This window comes from Aptenodytes forsteri, unplaced genomic scaffold, assembly GCF_000699145.1.
Source record: "Aptenodytes forsteri isolate BGI_AS27 unplaced genomic scaffold, ASM69914v1 Scaffold55, whole genome shotgun sequence".
Lineage (NCBI taxonomy): Eukaryota > Metazoa > Chordata > Aves > Sphenisciformes > Spheniscidae > Aptenodytes > Aptenodytes forsteri.
The window spans coordinates 11,072,108-11,093,611 of record NW_008796063.1 but is presented as its reverse complement, the minus strand read 5'-3'; the positions used below and the strand labels follow the sequence as shown (position 1 = coordinate 11,093,611).

The window sequence follows — 21,504 nt, the reverse complement described above, 5'->3', positions numbered from 1 at the left end:
TCTGCTAATCACAGATTGAATCTGGCAGAGTGCTAAGTGCCGCTGAAGTGCTGGAGAGTTAAAATCACTCAGACCTTTCAGGAATCAAGCACTAAATCAGAAAAATACTGATTTCATATTGCCGCACTCTTGCAGGGGCTGGTGCTAGTACTGGAGGGGGGAACAGGTCCTCGTGTGGTGCATGGCCCTCAGGAAACTGCTTCTGGTCTTTCTCTTGCTTCTGTTTTTCCAGCTGTCAAAGGGAGATGATAATGCTGATTTCTTTTAGAGACCACTTTGAGGTCAATTGAGGAGGAAAGCTTCAGTAAATCTGAGTACAAGTTGAGTGACTTTTGTTTTTGTAGGCTCTCTTCAGTGTTTGTATTAAAAATTCCTAACTTGGAGAATCAGTTGACATTGTAAATTAGCGGAAGACATTCAGGGTAGATATTTGTGTATTATAAGCCCCAATAAAGAAGTTATTTGTTTACAGTAACCTACAGGAATCCAAATTGCTGACCGTCCCCCGTTGTGCCATGTGCTGTACAAATGGCAGAAGCCACAGCATCACTGTGAGACAGGTATGTCAATCAAACAAATTCTTGCCTCAGCATCTGCAAGTTAGAAATTCAGCATCTAATCACATCTTCCAGGGAAATAACTCTGGTCTCATGTCCATTGCCTTTGTGCCTATGGCCAGATAGGTGCATCCCTTCATGATGGCCCTGATAACATCTTCCTAGCAGGAGCTATCATGGGAAAGTAAAAAGCTGCTTTTTTTTTTTCAAAATGTAGGCAGATTGCAAATGGGAGCGGGACTAAACCACAAAGCAAAACCACCCGATCATTAGACGTCTGCTGAGGCTACAGGGACGCCGAGGAGCGGTGCACAACAGCATCCTTGTTCTGGTGGCTTTGAAACCAAACAATGCCTGCGGCCCTGGGCTGGGGACGCCGGCAGCGTCGGGTTTCACCTGGCCTTTGTGCCTGTGGGAGAAAAGCAGCTCAACCTGGACAAAGCCTAATGAAAGTGGTGACCGTGCTGGGCAGCAGCGCAGGATCCCAGCTTGGTTCAGCAAGGCTCCATTTAAGCAGGTGCTTATGTCCCACCAAAACCTTGCTGAGATACTAGACAAGCTCAACACCTGCAAGCCCACGGTCTGTGATCCTGCTTTTATCACCCTCTGCAGCGGTGGAGACCCCGCAGATCTCATTTCAGGGTTTTTTTTTTCCTGGTTTACCTTGCAGTCATGGTGGTAAGAATGAGAACTATACCTTTGCCAGCATTTTCCAGCTAGTGTACAAGTTCTCCTTCCCATTCGATTAGGATCCCATTGCCACGTTTGTTATCTTCTGCTTGTTCATTAGCTTGAGATAATTAAAACAACAGAACTAACAAAAAAATTACCTCATTCTGGTTACTGGAGACTTCAAACCTATGGAACAAAATTAGATCCATAGATCATACTGTATAAAAGGTGACCTAAAAAAAACCCCAAAACACCCAGGCTGTCAGTTCTCTGGCATGCCGTTTGTCATCAGCACAGTGTAATTATCATGGACTTTAGTGACACAATAAATATGAGAGCACAGGTGGTATCCATTTTCAGCTGTTTAATTGAAGAAATGAAAGATCCTGTAATACAGAGTCAACACAGAGAATTTGTCAGGCTACACTAAAAACTTCAATAGCCATGACCTTGAGGTCATAAAATTACTCATCAAGAGTAAAATTTTTTATGATACAGAAGTGAAGAGTATTGATTTTATAAAAAATAATTTTATATGCAATATAAATGGACAAAATGGCTCACCCCAGTCTTCTGCAGGGCCTGAAAACCCAGGAGTTCTGTGTGCAAATCAATACAAATAATATCTTAAACCATAAATTTTAATTCATTTATAAAATACAGGCTGCAATTTTTTTTCCTTAGAGCTACCACAAAAAAAAATAAAGAACTAGGGAATGGTTCCTCCAAAGCTTTCTGAAATTTGCTTTGTCTTGCTGGTGTGTTGTGCATTTATAAGCGTAGCAGAATAAGCCTGACTTCAGACTCCTGGGCTGGTGCTTCGTCGGCTTTGTTAAGGCCAGGGACTTGAGACCCGCTAGCGATCCTGCTGAATGCATTTGGTTAGGAAAAAGTCTTCCAGGGCCTGCTGTGGAGTAGCACTGCAAGAAAATACAATATTTTTGTTAGAACAGCAAGCAAAAGATGCAATCAGGTGGTTCAAATTAACATTCTACCAGGGAAACCTGGTGTATGCTGGGATGAAGCTGCTGCCCCAGAGGGAGCAGTAATGGTGGGGGACGCGGATAAAGCCTCGCAGATCAGAGGACTCACAAAAGAAAGTGAAACCCAAGCTCTGAACCCTCAGCTCTGGACCTGACGCGGAGGTCGCTGACTGAAGCTGAAGCTGACGGTGCTGGGCTCTGGGCCGGTCCCTCTGGGCCGAGCACCCTTGCTCAGGTATGTGAAAGCCCCAGGACCGTGAATTTCTGGTGAGTATTTTTTTTTTTTTTGGTAACCGTCCTCTGAGCCTCAGGGCCGTGGCCGGTGCCTGCTGCATGGAGCCCTGGCCGCCCTCACACCGCTCCCCCTCACACCTGCGCCGGCCCTTGAAGGAAGGTGGCACGCAGCGAGAGGGCGCGAAGCCCTTTTCCCGCCCGCGGCGCTAGCCGCCATTTTGTCTCCCTGTCCTGAGCACCTCATGCCTTCCTTTCAGGGCGCTCCCTTCCCATCCTGGCTGGTCTGTGTCTCCCCTGAGGCCCCTTGGCAGTAGGTGGGGCTGTGGGAAGGACTCCTGCCTGCCCAGCCTCCAAGCTGACGCTGTCCCTGCCTGCGTGGGACGGCTGCCATGCGTCGCTCGGGCTTGGGCAGGGAAAGAAATGAGGCTGATGATGGGCCCATGCAAGAAAAATCTCTTTGCCGTTTAGAGCCCAGCCTGGCTTTGGGGGTGCAAGCTCGTCTGGCGCCAGACACCGGTTTGGGATGGGGTGGTGGTGCCAAAGGCTTCATACTTTTATTTATTGTGATTTCCATCGTGTCCTTTCTCTCAGAAGAAGGTCTGATCCTGGGTGGTGGTGAGAAAAACTTCCCTCAGCTGTCCTCGGGAGCTCAGCCCCTGCCTCCGAGGGGGTAAGTGAGGGGTGCAATTGCACGCTGCAGCTTCCCCTGTCAGGGCCTGTAGCATTTTAAATCCTACATTGCCCCTCCAATCTTCCTTTGATACATGTGTTCCCGGTGCTGTTTTCTTTAACCTGATTCAGTTGTGGTGTGAGGTATGTCATTTAACAATATTTAACTTCTTCTGAGGCAATAATATTAACATGCCTTGGAGGTGACTTTCCTACGTAAGTGAACATGAATTCTTCCATATAATGGGATGGGAATAGGTTTGAGGGCCCCATTGTTCGGTAGTTTTTTGTAAGGCAAGTTTGGGATATCTTTCTGTGAGAGCTTAGTTTGAAATGCTCTTTTAAAGAAATTGCTTTGTTCTCAGATAACTACTTTTTTTAAAGTGTAGGCTGTCTGTTTCTTTTCTAGTATGTTCAACAGATCGTTACACTAATGCCCAATGAAATTGTTAACAATTCTCACACAAGGTGCCAGGTATAAAGACTGTGAAAGCGATTCAAGACTTTTGTTATAAAGTTTTTCCTCTGAAAAATGCCAGCAGTTCTCTCATGTTAAAGGTTACCAAGATTTGGACAAGTTGATGGTTCCTTTTGCAAAAAAAGTAGAATCTGACAACTATTTGCTAAATATCAATAATGTCTTTGAGGGTACCCATGAAATAATAAGAGGCATTCAGATGGGCTAACAAAGTGCCCGTGGCCCGACTTTGGCATCAATAGAGAGGACTTGAGCGCGCAGTAGCTCACAGGAATGGGCAGTAATGCTATGTTGGCAGCCTGAAAATAACTGATTTTTAAAAATTTTAATAAATTCAAAACTTTTCTACTTTGAGGAAGGAATAAACTCACATTTTGAAGTAGTTTAATATTAAGTCCATAAACATCAATTAAGGTGGTCTGCAACCCAACACTTTTCTTTCCTCCCATGTAAATGGCCTTTTATATATGAACTGCCTCATTAAATTCAGTTGGACTTCCCAGACAGGAGAAGGAGGGTAAATATTTCTCAGAGGCTGGTGCTAATGGAGTCATTTAATGCTGAATAAATAGAATAAATAAATAAATAAAAATTACAGACCTTTATTTGAGAAGTATAGGTAGAGTAGTTATAGTAAAATTCATAACTTACATCACCAAATACAAACAATAAAGAATTGTCTACTTCAGATGGCTTGAAATGCTTTTTATTGAAGACAAGTGCTATTTAGGTCAAAACATTTGTGTTAAAAAATAACTTGTTATTCTCACTATGAATAGTTTTAAGTGATTTGTTTAGATTTTTAAAAAATCTAAATTAGTTTTCTCAAGTTACAGATAAAGAATGGCTTATTCTAGTTCAACACGGGACTTTGTCGCACTTTCAGATCTGCATCCAAATCTTGCTCGTCCTGTAAGTCTCATAGACATAGTACTTTTGTTCTCAAATGAAATTGTATATGACTGTATTATATTACTGCAAAATTATGTAATTGACGTGTATTTAGATACTAATAGCATTAGTATAATTGTTAGATAAAAATTACCTTACCTTCTTTGTGTATAAACCAGCAAAATGAAAATTGATGCTGCTGTTGTCCATAGTATCCAGATACCACAACTATAGATATTGACTGGACAATTCAATGTCTGAAAGTATCAGAGGCTTCTTTGTAATGTTTTAAATGGATGCTGAATTAGTAAAGACATGTACAGAGTCAGCATTATGTAGTCACAATACATCTGTAACCTACAATAGTCTTTCACTACAAGCTATGAACGTAAGGCCCAATCCTGCAGCCTTTACTCGTGTGCTCAATCCCTCTGAGCTAAATAACATAGTCCTGAATTATTCAAACAAAACTCTTGTTGAATGGTATGGTGTTTTAACTGGATAAAACTCTCACAATTACATGTCAGACAGGATTGTTTCTGTTTCTTTAGAACAAAAAGCAGGTTTTGCAATTGTCAGTTTGAGGAGCTAAGAATTTTGCTTGTGGGAGTACAGGAGAGCAGGATGAACCAAAAAGTAAACTTAACGAACAGCAAAGATTTGTAGTTGGTAGATTCATACAGATGTCTGAGTATGAACTTTTTTTTTTTGTTGCCCTGATATGAGTGAGGACCATCATCACTGGAGTAAGAGCTGAACAGGGGAGTGTGCTGTAAAACTCAGTATTTTTCTCTTTTGGGTTTTAGATGGTTGAATAAAAAATAGGAAGTTGGGGGGGGGCCCACAGTTTTTCATTCTTTGCTCTCCAAGATTATGTTTTAATATGGGAGGGAGAAGGCTACATTATTCTCTGTATTTCCCACCCTTCACTGTGTAGCCCACCAGTGATAATGTGTCTTCTAAGTGTTCAGTGCTGCTGGGAGTTGGAGCCTGGGGAACAAAACAGAGAGGCAGCGTTTCCACATGGATGCACCGCGGGCTGTGGTGCGGTGTTACAGCCGTACCTCTCCATGCAGCGTAAAGGAGATGCATGTCTACAGGGCTGTATGCACTGTGGAAGTACTGATGTTTGTGAAGAGAGTGAAAACAAGGAGTTCTCCTGTTCCCACAGCTTTTTATTTGGGAGGGGCACAATTTAGCCCCTTTTTCTCATTTATTTTAAACAAATGAAAGAAATCACAGAAAAGGGGTGAACTAGGACAGGGAGTTCTATATGCCCTCACAGCAGTATTGCATATTCTTTCAAACTTTTTATAAACTCCTGGTCTCCAGCAAAGCTAATTTAATCTGTCATTCACAGTTACTCCCAAATACAGTGATCCACTAACTCCATTAAAACCTTTTATTTTACAAATAAAACTAATCTTCAATATTGCAATTAGCAACATATAGTAAAGAAAGTATTGTTACAAAAAAGTAATTCACAAGTATCTCGTGATAGAACGATCAGTATGTGCTTAGGACTTTAAAACAGTTGAGCACACACCATTCAAAGTCATATTTTCTTACGTTGCAGTTTATTTTTTAAAAGTGAAATAGATCAAAGTCTAAGAAACTTGCAATATGTTAATGCTGGAGCCTCATGATTTGGTTAAGCGGCCTTAAGCAATGCTCTGCCAAAAAAGGCAGTATGGCCCGCTTCCTCGTTGCAGGCGTGTTCCGCTCCTCCCCTTTTGGTGAAATTAGTGCTTGTGTAGTTGCACAATAAACTGATCAAGGAAATGTTCTCTGGAAGTTTTTCTACCCTTCCCCCCCCAAAAACAGTTTCCAGCCAGATCGCTTTCTCCTGCCAGCTTGCTGTGCAGGCTTAGTGCTCATACGAGAGAGGTGAATATATTTGCAGCAGGGACAGGGGGGATCTCTTTTGGAAACTGCAGATTTACATCAGCTTAATTCATGTGAAGAGTCATCCTAAATGTCAGTTCTTTTGACTGGTGGTGAGATACAGGGTATGTTGCGCTCTGATTTAATTGAAATGTTTTTTGGGTTTTTTTTAAAGAAACAAAACCAAAAATAGAAAAATGAAATCCTAATCTAAATCACTACATGTTGTGGACAGATAGAAAGTATTCTGTTAGAAAGATTGGAAGAACTAGGATATTACACTGTTGTACACATACGTCCTCTTAATGAGTTCGTTTCCATCACTGTAGGATAAGGCAGTTACCTTGCTCCATCTAGTGATTCAAAGTAAACTGGGAACATGAGATCTAATTTTTGAGCACGTGTCAATATTGTTACAGCGAAGTCAGCCAGGTTGCACTGCTTTGTGAATAGGTGCAAAATTCAGCCTGTGTGGATTATTAAATTGCTACACTGCCCCTTGCTAGCTGACTGCTGGGGTTCCCTGCTGGAACGAGAAAGGCAGGCAGCACTGCAAGTGAGTGCACGGGTGAAGTGGGAGAGATGTGGCACGCTTCATGTTTTGAAGGACCCTTGCGGTATTGCGATGTCAGTCTCTCCTTCCAGTCCTTGTTACCATACCAGCTTTCATCGCGTACCTCTTAAATCCCAAACTAGCACTGCAATACTCTTCTCTCACACTGAAGAGGACCTTTTTTTTTAAAAAAAAAAAGACACCAAACAGCTCTATATTATTAATATATATATTTTATATTTATATCTTTCTTCCTGTGTGTGTTTGCTCCTAGTAGTTTTGTTTGACAATTGAGACTGAGGTGCTTTTGCATAATAAATAAAGGTTTAGCAAAGCAGAATAAGATTGATTTCATTTTGAATCATCAAAAAAGTTCATTGCCTAACCTCCCTTTGTAGTCGGCTGAGAGACAGACAGCAAGAAAGAGGCACCTGTACAAATTTATGTTCCTTAGATGAGGATAGGATGAATAGCCCTCCCTGTGGATGTACACGTGTGTATCTTGGTGTTGACAGCAGGGGAAACCTTGGACGCTTAACTGTAAAATAAATCCTGTCCAGACTTTTCACGGTGCATTTAAGGAGATCTGAGACCTGTGCAAAGAGCGTAAAACAACAATATTGCTGCCTACCTGAGGAGAGATTGCTGTAGAACAGCCAAAATCGTGAATGCTTCGGGTGAACTTTTGTCCTCCCATTGTCTTTACAAACAGAAACAGATGTATTTCTTTTAATATTTTTATTAGTCACTCTTTTTCTTAAAGCAAAATTGTATGTTTATGTTTTAGTCTTTAGTTCATATGGTACTGTGGAATAAATAGATTAAAATGATTACCAGTCAGAAATATGTTTATCATCATCAGTAGAGTACAAGTCCATGAAATCTAATTCATCATATACATCTGTGTTTAATACTTGTATTCCATAATCTTTTTATTTTTTAGAATGTAATCGGTGTGGTTATTGGGAAAACAGATGTCAGAGGCTTTCCAGACAGAAAAAGTACAGTCCCTTTTAACTGTTTTTACTTCATTTTCTTATACGGTATAATTTGGCATATATGACTGAAATCAATATTTAAATGATAAACAGACTTCTTAGTGTAAAATGTATAGAATAAAAATGCGCAAAAAAAAAATGCTGTGTGTTTGAGAACCAAGATGAAAGAGCAGCATTAGTTTGGCTAAACCTTATCAATTAGAATTTGTTTGGAAAAACTCCGTTATGGAAGTGTTTCAGGGTCTGAAGAAGACGGTACCAATATGAACTCACTATTACATAAATACTGCTGGAATTGATCTGGTCCCTTCATATTCGTTCTCTCTTAAAACAGAAACATTAAGGAGATGTCTTGAGGAGTGACACAAGTAATTGCTGGTCTGAGTAGCACCAGCTTCATCTTATCGTATACTCCTAAAGAAAAAATGGGAATGATACGTTGTTAATACAGCATTAGTTGGAAATTGAAATAGCATATCTACAGCTTAGGGTTGATACAGACACTGTTAGGAAGCACCTCCAGTCCTAGAGAGCCACTCCAGCGCTGTGTGAAGGGCCCAGCTATTCTGTGGCATTGTCATCATGCTGAACTGCTCTCGTGGTGAATTTTTAGAAGGAAGTCATCGTCATCACCAGAAGCAATTCTACATAGTCTGAAAATGTGGTGTTCATATTTACGCCTCCATGGAACTACAGTCAGATCATGCTTACTCTATGCAGATCACTATTCAGTTTTCATTGATAATTTAAAAATAACATGTTGTGTAATGCTGTATGATCCATGGAAAGCTTTGTTAATTAGCTGTAAGAGAAAAGAGAGTGTGGTGTTTCAGAGACTGATACCCTCTTGACCGTGAACTTTCCATAGAGCTGGAAACGCTTCACTTTATTCAGTTAAACCCCTTGGTACTATCTGGACAGTGATACTGCCTGTGGTCTGCAGCCTTGTGTGTCATTGCGGTGGTCTCGTACATGGGCACAGACATCTAAAGACAACCTACTACCAAATTTGGGCTAGTACATATGCTTGTTCATAGCGTTGCTTCATGTGTTAGCCCTGTTTATGTGTTTGTCCATGCCTTGAATGTAGCATCGTGCGGTGCTTTTATTTCTCTTGCATTAGATCTCTAAGTTTATATGGTGCTGGCTAAAGTTAAGTGATACGTGTACGTGGATGGGATGGTACAGGTACAACTACGGCATGAGCTGGAGCCATCCTCATTCACCAACACCAGTGAGTTTACTGAACAGTCTGCTGACCTCTAGTGGTACTCCCCAGATTGCGGGTAGTAAATTCATGACAAAATCTAGGAAAGCCTGGAAATAATAGTTTTTATACATATATTCTAGATTGAAATCAAGCTGTGCTAATGAATTGTGATAGTGCTGTTTATTTTTACAGACATTGGGTCCGAACGATACACCTTCAGTTTTACTATTCGTGATTCACCAACTTATTTTATAAATGTAAATTCTTGGGGCAGAGAAGACTATATTAGATCACTTTCAGAGAGTTTTAGAGTTGGTGACTGTGGTAAGTTGGAGTTTATTCTTAACATGTTTCTGTTTGAATGTGTTTTTTTCCTAGTAAATCAGTGTTATGTGTTTGTGGTTTTGCTATGTTTTTCTCTGAGGACTCAGAAAACAGTCTAATTGGAAACAAATTGTTCAGTTATGTTAAGTATAAAGAAGAAAGGAATAAGATTTCAAGGATTTAAATTCAAAACCAGTAAATATGTCAACAAAAAGACTAGATACAAATCCACTGAATACAGCCACCCAGAACTTATCTATAGTTAATTGATCTAAATTCTTCCATTATATTCAGTTCTTATAAATTACGAAAAATAAACTCTGTAAAGTAGTTCGGCGTTTGTCTTCATTTAGTTATAGATATGACTATGACTGTTCGTAAAAACACAACAAAAATCTTGTATTTATTTACAGGCTGTGCTTTTATCTTGTTAAGTTAATAGAAAGACTTTGCTGCCCATGATTGCTAGATCAGAGTGTTTGGATAAAATTTGGGACTATGAAGAGTATACACACGAGAACTCAGTGCCATTTTGTTTCCATTAAATGCCTTGAGGACTCCTGTGGGACTTTGGCTATAATGTGAGCTGTCTGGACAGATACGGTGTTCCGTATGAAAACATTTAGCAGTAGTTACTGCACGTATCTTTTCCTTTCCATATCAACCTTGAAAGCAACCATTTTTAAAAGCCACTTCTCTTTACATGTATCTATATTCAGTTTTCTAACATTACTTATCAATGTTTTATTTTAGTTACAATTGAAAATCCTTTAGTTCAGTCAAAGGAAGCAGAGAGGGAAGAAAAATTCAACCCTGTAACTCCTAGGTAAATTTAAAGCATAGACTCGTAGTTCTTTCTAGAAATATCAAAGTTAACGCTTGCTTTAGCTGCCAGCCAATTGCAGCAGCATGCACTTGGTGGAAGTATTTGGGGTTAGTCTTCTCATGCAGCTGTACCTTCCTCCCTGTGTTCAACCACGTATGGTCAAACAATCTCAAAAAAGAATATATTTCTCAGTGTGTGGTCTTTGGAGTTTTGTCATGAAGTAACAATGCTCTTTGTAACCAAACAGAGTAAATTTCATTCTTTGGGTAAAGTCTACTAAAATTATTTGAAATTGATTTGATTTTGCCAAAGTGTTTTATCAGACATAACTGGTTTATAGACAGTATATCCTTACCAAAATCCATTCACGTGACATGTTTACCTCGAAGGTATTTTAATACACTGTGATGCTATTTGTTGCTTATTTGGTAAGGCATCGTCATTCCTTTTGTATCATGCAATGTATATATGTTGTCTTTCAGTGTATTCTCTAAAATTGGAACAATTTGAACCGGTGTATGCAACTAACATTGCAAGCTGTAATTCAGATATGTTTTAACTTATCTTAGATATCTAAGATGTAGATGTTAGATAGACTAATAGACAGGTTCTTTAACTAGGGTTTCTTCCCTAATCTGTCATATTCTAATATTTTTAATCATATGGCAGTCATAAGAATATTGCATATATGCACATTAAATTGGCAAGTTAGAAGTTTTATGTTCTTGCTTACTGATCATCTCTAAGCTTTGTAGGAAATGTATAGCTGTAGTAGTTACACTCACTTTCTGGCTAAGCAGAAAGAAGTAAAAGAATAAATGTCAGGTAGAAACTTCACTGAAGAAAAAAGCTCCTCTCTAAATCTATAGATTTCATAAGCATTTGTAAAATATATTTATACAGAATATATTGAATATATCTTATTTCCACTGGCTAGCAGTGCATTATTAATATTACTGAGGTCACTGGGCTATTACTTTTGAAAGCACCTTACCAAAGCCAGTCTGACTGCAGTAGTGTCTTATTATGTCACGATGCCAAAACCTCTCAATTACCTGGATTACAGACATTTCAGAATTTATTTTATTTTTAGTGATTGATAAGGGCTGAAAGTCTTACAAATATGTATTGTGCATTGCTAGCAATCCGTGCTGGCTTTTCAATTCTAAATAAGTATAAAGTACACAATAATAAGTCTTCCGTAAGAGAAAAGTATATAATTTTTTAAAAATAATTTTAGAACAAAATAATTCCAACTTTTCCATATCTTTAGGGAAAACAATAAAGGAATAAATCAGCAGTTATTTTCTCACGTGAATTGAATTAACATTTTACACTGTTAATATATTGGTGAGTGAAATGTTGATCGATGTGTTTTGTTTTGTGCATGCTATCTAGTTGCTACAAATTATTGCTCAGTGAAAATCATTCAGTGGTCAAAACGTCTTCATGCTATGAAATGGACACCAAACTACTTTCTCTGTTGCATCTGCCTGTCAAGGACCCTCAGGACTATTATTCACTGGGTGATATCATTGCAAATGGACAAAGCCTCGATGGAAGAATCCTTAATGTGCTTGCAGCTGTAATGTCAGTAAGTTAAGGAGCCGCGACAGGGTAGTGTTTCTCTACGGTACTGTGGGTAACTTAATTGACTTAAGTGCGAATATGGATTTTGGGACTCATAGCGGACAGGAATCACTGGTTATGTTTGTTTGTTTGTTTAGGTTGGCAGTCACTTCAGCTGAGTTACGATAACCATACAAGCTACTTGATGAGACTTTTATCAACAACTTGAGGGGGGACATTAAGGGAATGGAAATGACCTACATCGGTTGTCTTTTTGAAATCATGCATGTGCAAGCAGTAGATAACTTGAAATTTGTAAACCGCAGATTTTTATAAAATAAAATGTGTCCCTTTATCTTGAAGTAAAATTACTGTTGTTAAACTTTTAGTGGTGTACATGGGTTGGGTTTTTTTAGTGGTCTACAGGGTTTTTTTTCCCCTTTTTTAACTCTTTTATTTTCTAGGTTATCACTTTTATACTCCTAAACACTTAGTAGAGGGAAAGTGACTGCTTCTCTTTCTTCTTAAAGGTTGGGGAGCCAAAGTATTTTATGACTTCAGACAAAAGAAAAGGTCAGAGGTGTGAAGTAAAGCTGTATGATGAAACAGAGATGTCTTTTCCAATAGTATGGTAAAAAGTTTTTTAATTCACTGAAATACACAAATTAATGCAAGAGTAGGTAAAGAAATTAACTATAATACATACCGTTATAGCACTGTCTTTTAATTTAACTGTGTTGTTATTTGGGTGGCAACTGTGATGAGGCAGCAATGTACACTGAACAGTCTTAAAAAAAGAGATTCATTAGAGTGACCTTACACATATCATCTAGTTTTATGACTTGCTGACAGACTGCTAGCTCATGAATGGCAAAATGAAGCTTAGTTCCAAATAGTTACATTTTTTAATGTGGAAATTTGAACTAATTCAGGAAATGGCATTTAAAAAACAGCTGCAAAGGCAGTACATTTCTTCCACAAACTGGGGGGGGGGGAAGAGGAGCATGCTTCATTTTTAAAGCCGAGCAGAATTAACAAGTGGAATGGAAATAGGTTGAAATAGTTTTTAAACGTTTAAAATAGCACAGAAACATTTTGATACTACTTTGGCCATATTTTCAAACTGTGTCCCATTTACAAACATGACTACGTCCATACCATTTATGCATGTAAATAGGGATTTGTTTACACAGGAACTTTTGCATTTTGCCCATAGTTTGTTCAGTAAACTCGTGGCTTATCTACGTGCAAGGGTACGTGGGTATTTGCACTGGGTTTGCTGTCCGTTGGTTGAAATGACCTTTGTTCCCTAGATAGAAGTAGCAAGATAGCATTGCACTCCGTGTCTGAGTTGGAAACTGTATTATCATTTAGTGTAATGTTTAACACAGATAATATATACACACAAACACTAATAAGCATCTATGATGTGAAGTTTTCTAGCCCTTGAGCTGCCACCAATGCTACTTTGCAGCGGCAGCTCCGATACTCTTGTTTCAGTGCTGGTACGTAGTGATACAGAGCTGTATACTTCAGGACTCCTCAGAAGCAGAGACTAGTGGTGCTACTGTGGTTACCCTAAACGGTGCCTTTTGCACTTGCATGGAGCCGTAGGTAGAGGCAAAGGTTCAGGAAATCCTTGAGCAACAGCATTGTAGTGAAGATATTTCAGAGGCCATCAGTGGAGAGGTGGCTGAGCAATGCTAGATGAAAAGTAAATATCTTAAATCTTTTTCCAAGGATTAAGAAAAAAAACCACCAGAACAAAACGGGGCTTTGGCAGTATTCTTGCCATCCAAACTTACGAGGAACGGAACAAGATTATAATTTTTGAGGGATACCTAGTCTCATCATCCACACTTAGAAGGATTCCAGTATTGGAAAGCCGGCCGAACATCTGGCCTAGTGATGTGAGCAATCAACTCGTTCCCACAGAAAAGGCTCAGCTGAGAAGCAGTTATTTTAAACTGTGATTTGCTTTAGTTAGAAATTACTTTTGTCAAAGCTCTGAAATACACACAGTATTTTTCCAGGTATATTCTGCATTGTATCATTTTGAACTATCTAATAGCCCTTTATTTTATCCTGTTTGGCATGGGATAAAATAGGGACTGTATTAGATCGTACATAAAGCATCCTGGCTGGCTGCAAACTAGATGCCTGTGGATATACGTGGCATTTCATTTGCATGTGCATGTAACAAAGGAGTTGTGTCCCCTTTGACCAATTTAATTATATTATTTAGTAATTTAGTACTAAACTGTTTGAGTGCTGTTTCAAAAATGTTTTGATACATTAACTTTTTTTAATTTAGTTGGGATAATGAATCTATCCAGCTTGCACAGAGTTGGATCCCACGAGAAACAGGTATAATAGTCTGGGGTTTATGTTTTTACTGTAGTTCTTAACATGATACTTATTCTACAGTAACAGATTTTTTTTTGTGCACAGTAATATTTGCATCAGATGTGAGAATAAATTTTGACAAATTTAGGAACTGTATGACTGCAACTGTGATATCAAAAACCATCATTACGACTAACCCAGGTAAGAGCTGCTGTTGAAGTATTGCTTTGGCCTTAGTAATCATTATAGACTAGAATGCATGAGTGAATCTATTGGACGTCTGATTTCTTCTGCCTGCTTGCCTCAGAAAGCTCCCTGCTTCTTGTCTGTTATGTAGGGACCAATGCTTCCTTCCACCCGCTTGCCTCAGAAAGCTCCCTGCTTCTTGTCTGTTATGTAGGGACCAATGCTTTTGCCTTCCACCCTTTTATCTTTTTTTTAATTTAATTTTATTTTTTTTTATTTTATCCAAGCAGCCTTCATATATTCCATGTAGGACTAACAGTTAAAGTAAAAAAGAGAAAAGCATCTCTTGGCTAATTCCAAGAGACAACGTGTTGGTGCTACCAGAATAAAAAGTTGTAAAATATAATTATGTTGTTATTTTTACATGCTACATATATTAATAACTTCTAAAAATACATTTTCAAGAAACAGCAGAAGCAAGTGTTCTCTTCAGCTTCATAAAAGAATGTGCACAATCAGGAGCTTTGCATGATAAAATGGAGGAGCAGTCAAAAGACTCCATTAACTGTAAGCATGGATCCAAACTCTTTGATTTTATTTAACTATATAGTGTAGTTTCACAGTGCAGTTGAAATTTCAAGTTCTTGCTCTCTGTGTCCATAGAAACAAAACTAAGGTATAGCTTGGCTGTATACTTAAAGTCTGGAGTCTTGTTACTGGGGCCATCCCTTATAATATCAGTTATGTATCTTCGGGGCTGGTGACTATGCCAACTTGCAGCCTGCCTGGCATGTTCTTTCTGTCATGAATAAGTATGAAAAATGGAGAGGGAAAGCTTTTGTCAAAAACTTGTTTTGGGGGGTACAAAGATTAAATATTAGATATCTTCCTCATTTGACTCCCCTCTTGTTTTATTTTTTGCCCCCCAAATGATAAGCCTGCTTCAAAAGGAAGGTGTGTGGGGCTTTTCTGGTGCTGTAGATCAAATCCTCTCCTTTTTATCACCTTAAGATCCTTTTTTGTTGTTGCTTTTCTGTGTTGTTTCTTTCTCAGACGCACTTAACATGTCTTTTAAACTTTTAGTGGAGACTATAGTTGACGTTTATACTGTGGAACAGCTGAAAGAAAAAGCTTTACAGAGTGATGGGAAACTTGAACCAGTCTACGGCATTATTTATGGCTACATTTCTACACTGGACATTGATGATAATGCATCTAAATTTATTCGCAACAGATGGTAAGCAACTGCCTGTTTTAAATTTGTATTTAAAAGTACTTATCCTTCTTCCCCTGACCCAAATTAGATGGAACAATATTTTAGTCCAGTTCTGGACAAGAACTAAAACTCCTCTGGAGGACACCATGTGAATTTCTGTTGTGTAGACTTCCAGAAGTAGCAAGGAAGAGGAGTTGCCTTTATGAAGGACTTGCTCTTTCTGGTCCCAGAGGAGCGAAGAAGAAAGAGGCCATTTTGTCTCAGACAGACTTAAGAGTTTGGAAGATGAAGATTTTTTTTTTTAAAGAGGAAAAGTCTCTTGGGAAATCTCAGTCTAGAAAACAGTTTCAAACAAGGAGGAATTGCATATATACATTAATTATCTTCTTATGTTACAGTTCAACATGCCGTTTTCTGGTGAATGAAATGTCAAACACATGCACTTTCTGCAGTGACACCCCTTCAGATTCAAAGCCAACTTTTGCAAGCTTTGACATACTCGTTGATCTGACAGATCACACAGGCACTCTTTGTTCTTGTTACCTGTCTGACTGTGTAGCTGAGGAAACATTAGGCTGCACAGTAAGTAGAAATGAATTAGGTTGTTCTTATTTGATCCGAGCTGTGAAGCCTGATGAAAATTACAAATATATGTAAATGTTCTTCATATATATGTGTGTGTGTGCGTGTGTACACTGGTTAAAAAAATTGCATGTGGATATACACATACACACACACTTGGCTTTTTAACAAGTCAAAAGTTAGAAGTCAGTAGCTGCTAGTAAGAAGAAACATGTTAAATGTAAGAGTGAATACCCTATTCAGAATACGGCTCTATTTTAATTAATTTACACTTTTCTGAGAACATGGTTGGAATTCCCTAATTTTGATTCTCAAGCACCCTGCAATTTATTCTGATTAATCTGACTGTCTTGATACATATATTACACCAAACACTATGTTAAAAGAGGGAAAATACACCTTAGAAATGCACAAAAAAAATGCAGAAGATGCTCTTATCATCATCATTTTGTTGTGGAGATGTTGTTATAACCACATGCTGAAGAAGTGTTCTGTTATGTCCTGTTATTAACAGGTCCATGAGTTCCTTACTCTAACAGAAGACAAGAAGACTGCATTGAAATGGCAACTTCTTTTGGAACGAAGCAAGATTTATTTTAAAGTTAGTATTTAATGTTAATTTAAAACTGGCTGTTTCCCATTCGGTATGTTTAGTACTGAAAAATTTCATGTCAGTTCTGCTGAACTTTTTAAAATAAGGATTAGTTTTTGTACATATTCTGAATATTCCAAGTAAATAGTCTTTGTCATAATTTCAACATTAGGGGATGTACCTGCAGGATCAGCTATACGGGCCTCCTTCAGGCAAACTATGAAAGACACAAACTGCTCTCAGCCAATACCGATTAAGGAGCTGATATTTCAAAAGCATGTATAGGTGATTTAGTCACTGACTTCTATGGCTGTACGTTTATAATGAATAAAGTTAACACTATCAGTTTGCAAGAATAAGGCCCAGTCAGTATCTGTAATAGATTGTATGGTATACGGGGTTACCTAAGTATACTTCTTAGTTACCTGTATTTTTGGAAATAATGTGATTAGGTATGTCTAAAATCTGCAATTGTCCTTAAAGCAACAACATTAGATTCACACACCTGAAGCAATTGCTAAAAGATCGGCTATTGCTTGCAATATTCTTTACTTTTTTAGTTGCATGCTCTACACTGGACTGGATTCCTTTCTCATAGAACTGCCTGTTCTAGGACAACTCTAAACTGACTCCCATTTTTAAACTTGCCCTTCTTAGCAAAACTGTTCTTACTCTCCCACCTCCCCCACCCTCTGCCTCTATTTCCAGGAAAAAATGAAAGTGTTTTACTTCAGTAGTGGCAAGTATATAGCATAAAATGTGTGTACTCATGTATAAAATAATATAAAATATGTATAACCAAATCTGTCAATTAAACATGCTGTGTGATATTTGAAAATAATATATTTCAAAGTGCTATACAGCAGTAAAAACAAAGACCCTTAATTATTTTTACAGGTTACTTTGTCACCCAGTTGGAGAACCGGACTGAAAGTGAATGTTCTTTCATGCAAACTGGCAGACCCTATAGAGGCCAGCCAGGGCTTGTTGGGAAAAGAGGTTGGAAATAAGAGATTACACTATATGGCTTGATAACAGCTAGGAAAAAGACTATTTCCTTCACTGTATTAATAGAGGTAGAATGCTGTCGTCGTCATATTTTGCTAAGTATGTTCTGATGGTAAAGAAGGGATATGCATTACTAATCCCTGTAAGTGGGCTTCTGTGTTGATCTTTTTCAGGTGGTTGTACTTTAAAAAGCGTACTAGGGCCTCAGCTTAAGAAAAGTCAGTTCTTCCCCCCTTACAAGGGGGATGGAAGCCTTCTTCACTCAGTTTAGAATATATTTTAAAAAATCAGAAATAACAAATAGTACAAGACAGATCTGTTGAGCTTCTGTGTTTAACTGCCTTGCTACTTCCGTGCTACTTTTGTGTTAGTTCAAAAAATAAAGACCCGCTTTGAAATACTGCCTGGGTTTGTGGTGTATGTTGGTGAGTCCAAACACGGAACTTCTGGCAACTGCAGGGGCTTGGAAATGGCCACGACGTTTGCAAGGCTGCTTCTCTTTAGGGCAGACTAAGTCTTATTAGAGCAGAGTAATCAATTACCAGGGACCTCTGACAACCGAACAGTTGAGCTAAGACTAAGTGGCAGAGAAGGACGGACTCTTCTTCACCAAGATAGTTGTTGTTAGCTGAACATAAAGAACCTAGGGATGTACGTTTTGCCCTTCTCCATGTATTTTTTCCTATTTTTTAATCTATTTCTGTCCTTAGCTTCCCCTGCAGCTGGTGTATTTGCTACATTCACCAGCCCTCACCTTCTGAGCGTATCGGGAGTCGGCCTATTTCAAATGGTGGGAAGACGCTGCGGCCCTTCTCTTGAAAAGTGTTTGTTAGGCTAGAACGCCTTGAGGAACTCCCATCACCCCTGGTTCACTACCTACCTGTTAAAGCAACGTGGCAGAGAGAAAACAACTACAGAAACAGTGAATTTTGACAAGCAATACTCCCAGATTTCATCCCCCTACTCATGTGAGCGGGAACAAGGGACTAAATGCACAAAAAAATGTTGCCAGTGTTGGGTCACTGCGTCTCTCCTGTTGCAGCAATAAACAACTTCAGAGTATTAGCTGTTATGGCTGGAAAACATTGAAGTGAATGTTTCCATTAATTTTAATCACAACTCGGCTCAGCAATCAATACACAGTGCTCAAGGCCAAACTACTAATGATGCATTGTCGCTGTTGCCATAGGCAGTAATGTTTGACAGGCACGAAGAAATGGAAAGAGTACAGAAAGTGAATTTAACCCTTCCTCTTTCCGAATTATTCACCCTAACTTCCCTGCGCAGCCCAGCTCCGTTGCCCTGACATCTCTGCGTGGCCCAGCTCCTCGAGCTGCAACGAATTCAGAGCTCAGCTTCCCCGCGGACGGAGACAGGCTTAAACCAAGGGGCGTTTTGACTTCTATGAGCGAGGGGCTGGTCCTGTTCAGATGTAATGGCTGAATGTTTCAGTTGGCCTCGGTTCCTTAGGCTTCCTTTAGATGAAATCTGAATTATGTCCTTGGGCCTCATCATACAAAGAACTTTTTACATGTGCTTTAAGCCACTGGCTTAAGTCAAAATACGGTGAACTGCGTGCACGTTTGCAGGGTCCGTACCCAGTGCAGGTGGTGTACGGGTACGCGCTGGCGTGCTACAGATGCAGATGTGCAGCTGGAGAAGCAAGTTGATGGACAAATTCCTGGTTTTCTTCTGCAACACGTTCTGCTTTCTTTTTGCCATGTGATTTGCAGTATCCTGGACCGTGCTGCTCTTTCACAGAGGTGCTTGTCTTCGGGCTGCAGTAATTTTCTCTGCAAGCCTCTCCAAATGCACTTTTAGAAACAAAGTGGTTATTAAGATCTGGCTCCAATAAATGGAAGCATTTAACTTTGGTGCTTGCACGTATGTGAAAAAATAATCCATCTGTTTTTGTTAGAAATTAGTCAGTTCTGTGCAACCTTTGAAAATGGTAAGTTTTGATGTTTGCGGGGGGAGGGTTTTAATTATATTTTACAACTTTTTCACTCCGTTGAATTGAAAGAGAACTCGCTGTCATGCAAACTGGTAGAGTGTGTTAGATCAGTTGGAGTTTGGAAACAGGAAAAGTTACACAGCATGGCTTTTTAACAGCTGGAAATATTTAAAAACTCCAACTGTCGCACTGTGTTGTGTAAGTAATGGTAATTGTTGCAGTTAGATTTTTATTAAAAATATATTTGAATCAGTAAAAGTAAAGACAAGTTTGCTGGTGATCTTTACCAAGGAGCTTCTTTATTCTTGATCTTTTGTATTATTTTACTTTTAGAAGCATATTTAAATCTCAGTTTAGGAAAAAATATCCGCCAAGCATCTGGCACGCTTCCTGCTGCATTACACCCCTTGGAGTGGGAGGGAAAGCAACCCTCATTTAATTTGTACAGTCGAAAAATGCACGGAGGAATCGTGAAACTAATCTAAAAAGCAAACATCTTTTTATTGTAGAATACCCCAAGGAGACAAATTCTTTCTGAAGCTGTAATTCTGGATTTACTGTTACACATACACCTTTGATTTTACATAGCATAGGTGAGCTTCAGCGCCTACATCACCATTTTAATGGTTTAATTTATAATTTTTATTTTAAGGCAATACATCGGCAAAGCTCAAAGCATCAGCAGAACAGAAGAGCACACGCAGTGACAGCCGTCCCAGCTCCCCTCCCCAGCTGTCGGGCACGCTGTCTCCACCAACAGTTCCGAGGTATGGTTTGGGTATCAACCATCTGCCCCGAGCTGGGTTGGACTCCAGGTTCACAGCCTCAGAGGAGGCTGAAGCCTCCGTGGAAACGGGGCTGTTTTAGTCAAATGCCTTTCGAGCTCATGGGTTACATGTCTTTGATGCGTGACAGTCCATTAGACGCTTGGGCTATGTAAGTGTTTAACGTACAGGACGGCTTGTATGTCTCTTTGTTCACCAGATGTTCCCAAAAGAGCCTCTTCCTACGCAGGCAGGGTCCCAGCCCAGCTCCCAGTTAGGATCCACGCATTTGCTGTGCCACCTTAAACCGCATGGAGAGGACGTCGCTTATCCCAGCCTCTATCTCATCGTTGACCTGCACTGACCCAACTCCTTTGGGAGACCCCGTCAGAATCAAGTCCCCTTCTTCCAGGGTGAATATTTCGCTGATGTAGCTGATCAGGTAAGGGATGGAGAAGATCATCGAGGAGGTCTCCCCCTCCTGCCTCAGCTTTCCATTCACCCTGAGCCAGATCTTCAGCTTGTGAGGGTCTGGGATCTTCTCCTTGGGCACAAAGTCACTGACCGGGCATGACGAACTGAAGCCCTTGGCCAAGGTCCAGGGCAGACCCTTCTTCTTGCACTCCTCCTGGGTGTCCCTGGCCGTCATGTCCAAGCACAGGGCATAGCCCGCCACGTGCTCCATGGCAGCCTCCTGGGACACGGCCTGGGCTCTCTTCCCGATCACCACCCCCAGCTCCACTTCGTGGTGCAGGTTGTTGCAGTAGTAGGGCCGGAGGATGGGCGAGCCTTCGCGCACGTAGGCCGAGGAGGGCTTGAGGAAGAAGAGGGGCTCCCGGGGCGGCGCGCTCCCCATCTCCTTGGCGTGCTCGGCGTAGTTGCGCCCCACGCAGACGATGTTCCTGCCCCACTCCCAGAAGCGGGAGAGGGGTCTGGAGGAGGCCATGGCCGCGGCGGGTCTCCTTCCCCGGGGACCGCGGCCGCCCTTGGGGCGTCCTTGCCGGGCCC

The 21,504-nt window shown here is 40.0% G+C and overlaps 2 protein-coding genes across 2 annotated transcripts; one reads left to right on the top strand and one right to left on the bottom strand.

Moving 5' to 3' along the window:
* Positions 1-4,436: 4,436 nt before the first annotated feature.
* Positions 4,437-17,802, top strand: MEIOB (meiosis specific with OB domains). Its single transcript, XM_019473957.1, has 13 exons — positions 4,437-4,505; positions 7,865-7,922; positions 9,322-9,453; positions 10,207-10,279; positions 11,678-11,873; positions 12,379-12,479; positions 14,163-14,215; positions 14,300-14,395; positions 14,846-14,947; positions 15,464-15,617; positions 15,995-16,178; positions 16,693-16,779; positions 17,668-17,802. The coding sequence occupies exons 1-13, from the start codon at positions 4,437-4,439 to the stop codon at positions 17,800-17,802; spliced, it is 1,440 nt and encodes a 479-aa protein (XP_019329502.1).
* Positions 17,803-20,174: 2,372 nt separating this feature from the next.
* Positions 20,175-21,498, bottom strand: FAHD1 (fumarylacetoacetate hydrolase domain containing 1). Its single transcript, XM_009286482.2, has one exon. It carries the CDS (start codon positions 21,440-21,442, stop codon positions 20,771-20,773), a length of 672 nt encoding a protein of 223 aa, XP_009284757.1. The 5' UTR covers positions 21,443-21,498; the 3' UTR covers positions 20,175-20,770.
* Between the last annotated feature and the right edge of the window lie 6 nt (positions 21,499-21,504).

What these genes read in the sequence shown, in the direction of transcription:
- MEIOB (XM_019473957.1), top strand. Translation starts at nt 4,437, where the DNA reads ATGGCTTATTCTAGTTCAACACGGGACTTTGTCGCACTTTCAGATCTG. An exon ending in TTCAACCCTGTAACTCCTAG is followed by an intron (nt 10,280 to 11,677) that starts GTAAATTTAAAG and finishes CATGCTATCTAG; the next exon opens with TTGCTACAAATTATTGCTCA. An exon ending in AGGAAACATTAGGCTGCACA is followed by an intron (nt 16,179 to 16,692) that starts GTAAGTAGAAAT and finishes TGTTATTAACAG; the next exon opens with GTCCATGAGTTCCTTACTCT.
- FAHD1 (XM_009286482.2), bottom strand. Translation starts at nt 21,442, where the DNA reads ATGGCCTCCTCCAGACCCCTCTCCCGCTTCTGGGAGTGGGGCAGGAAC.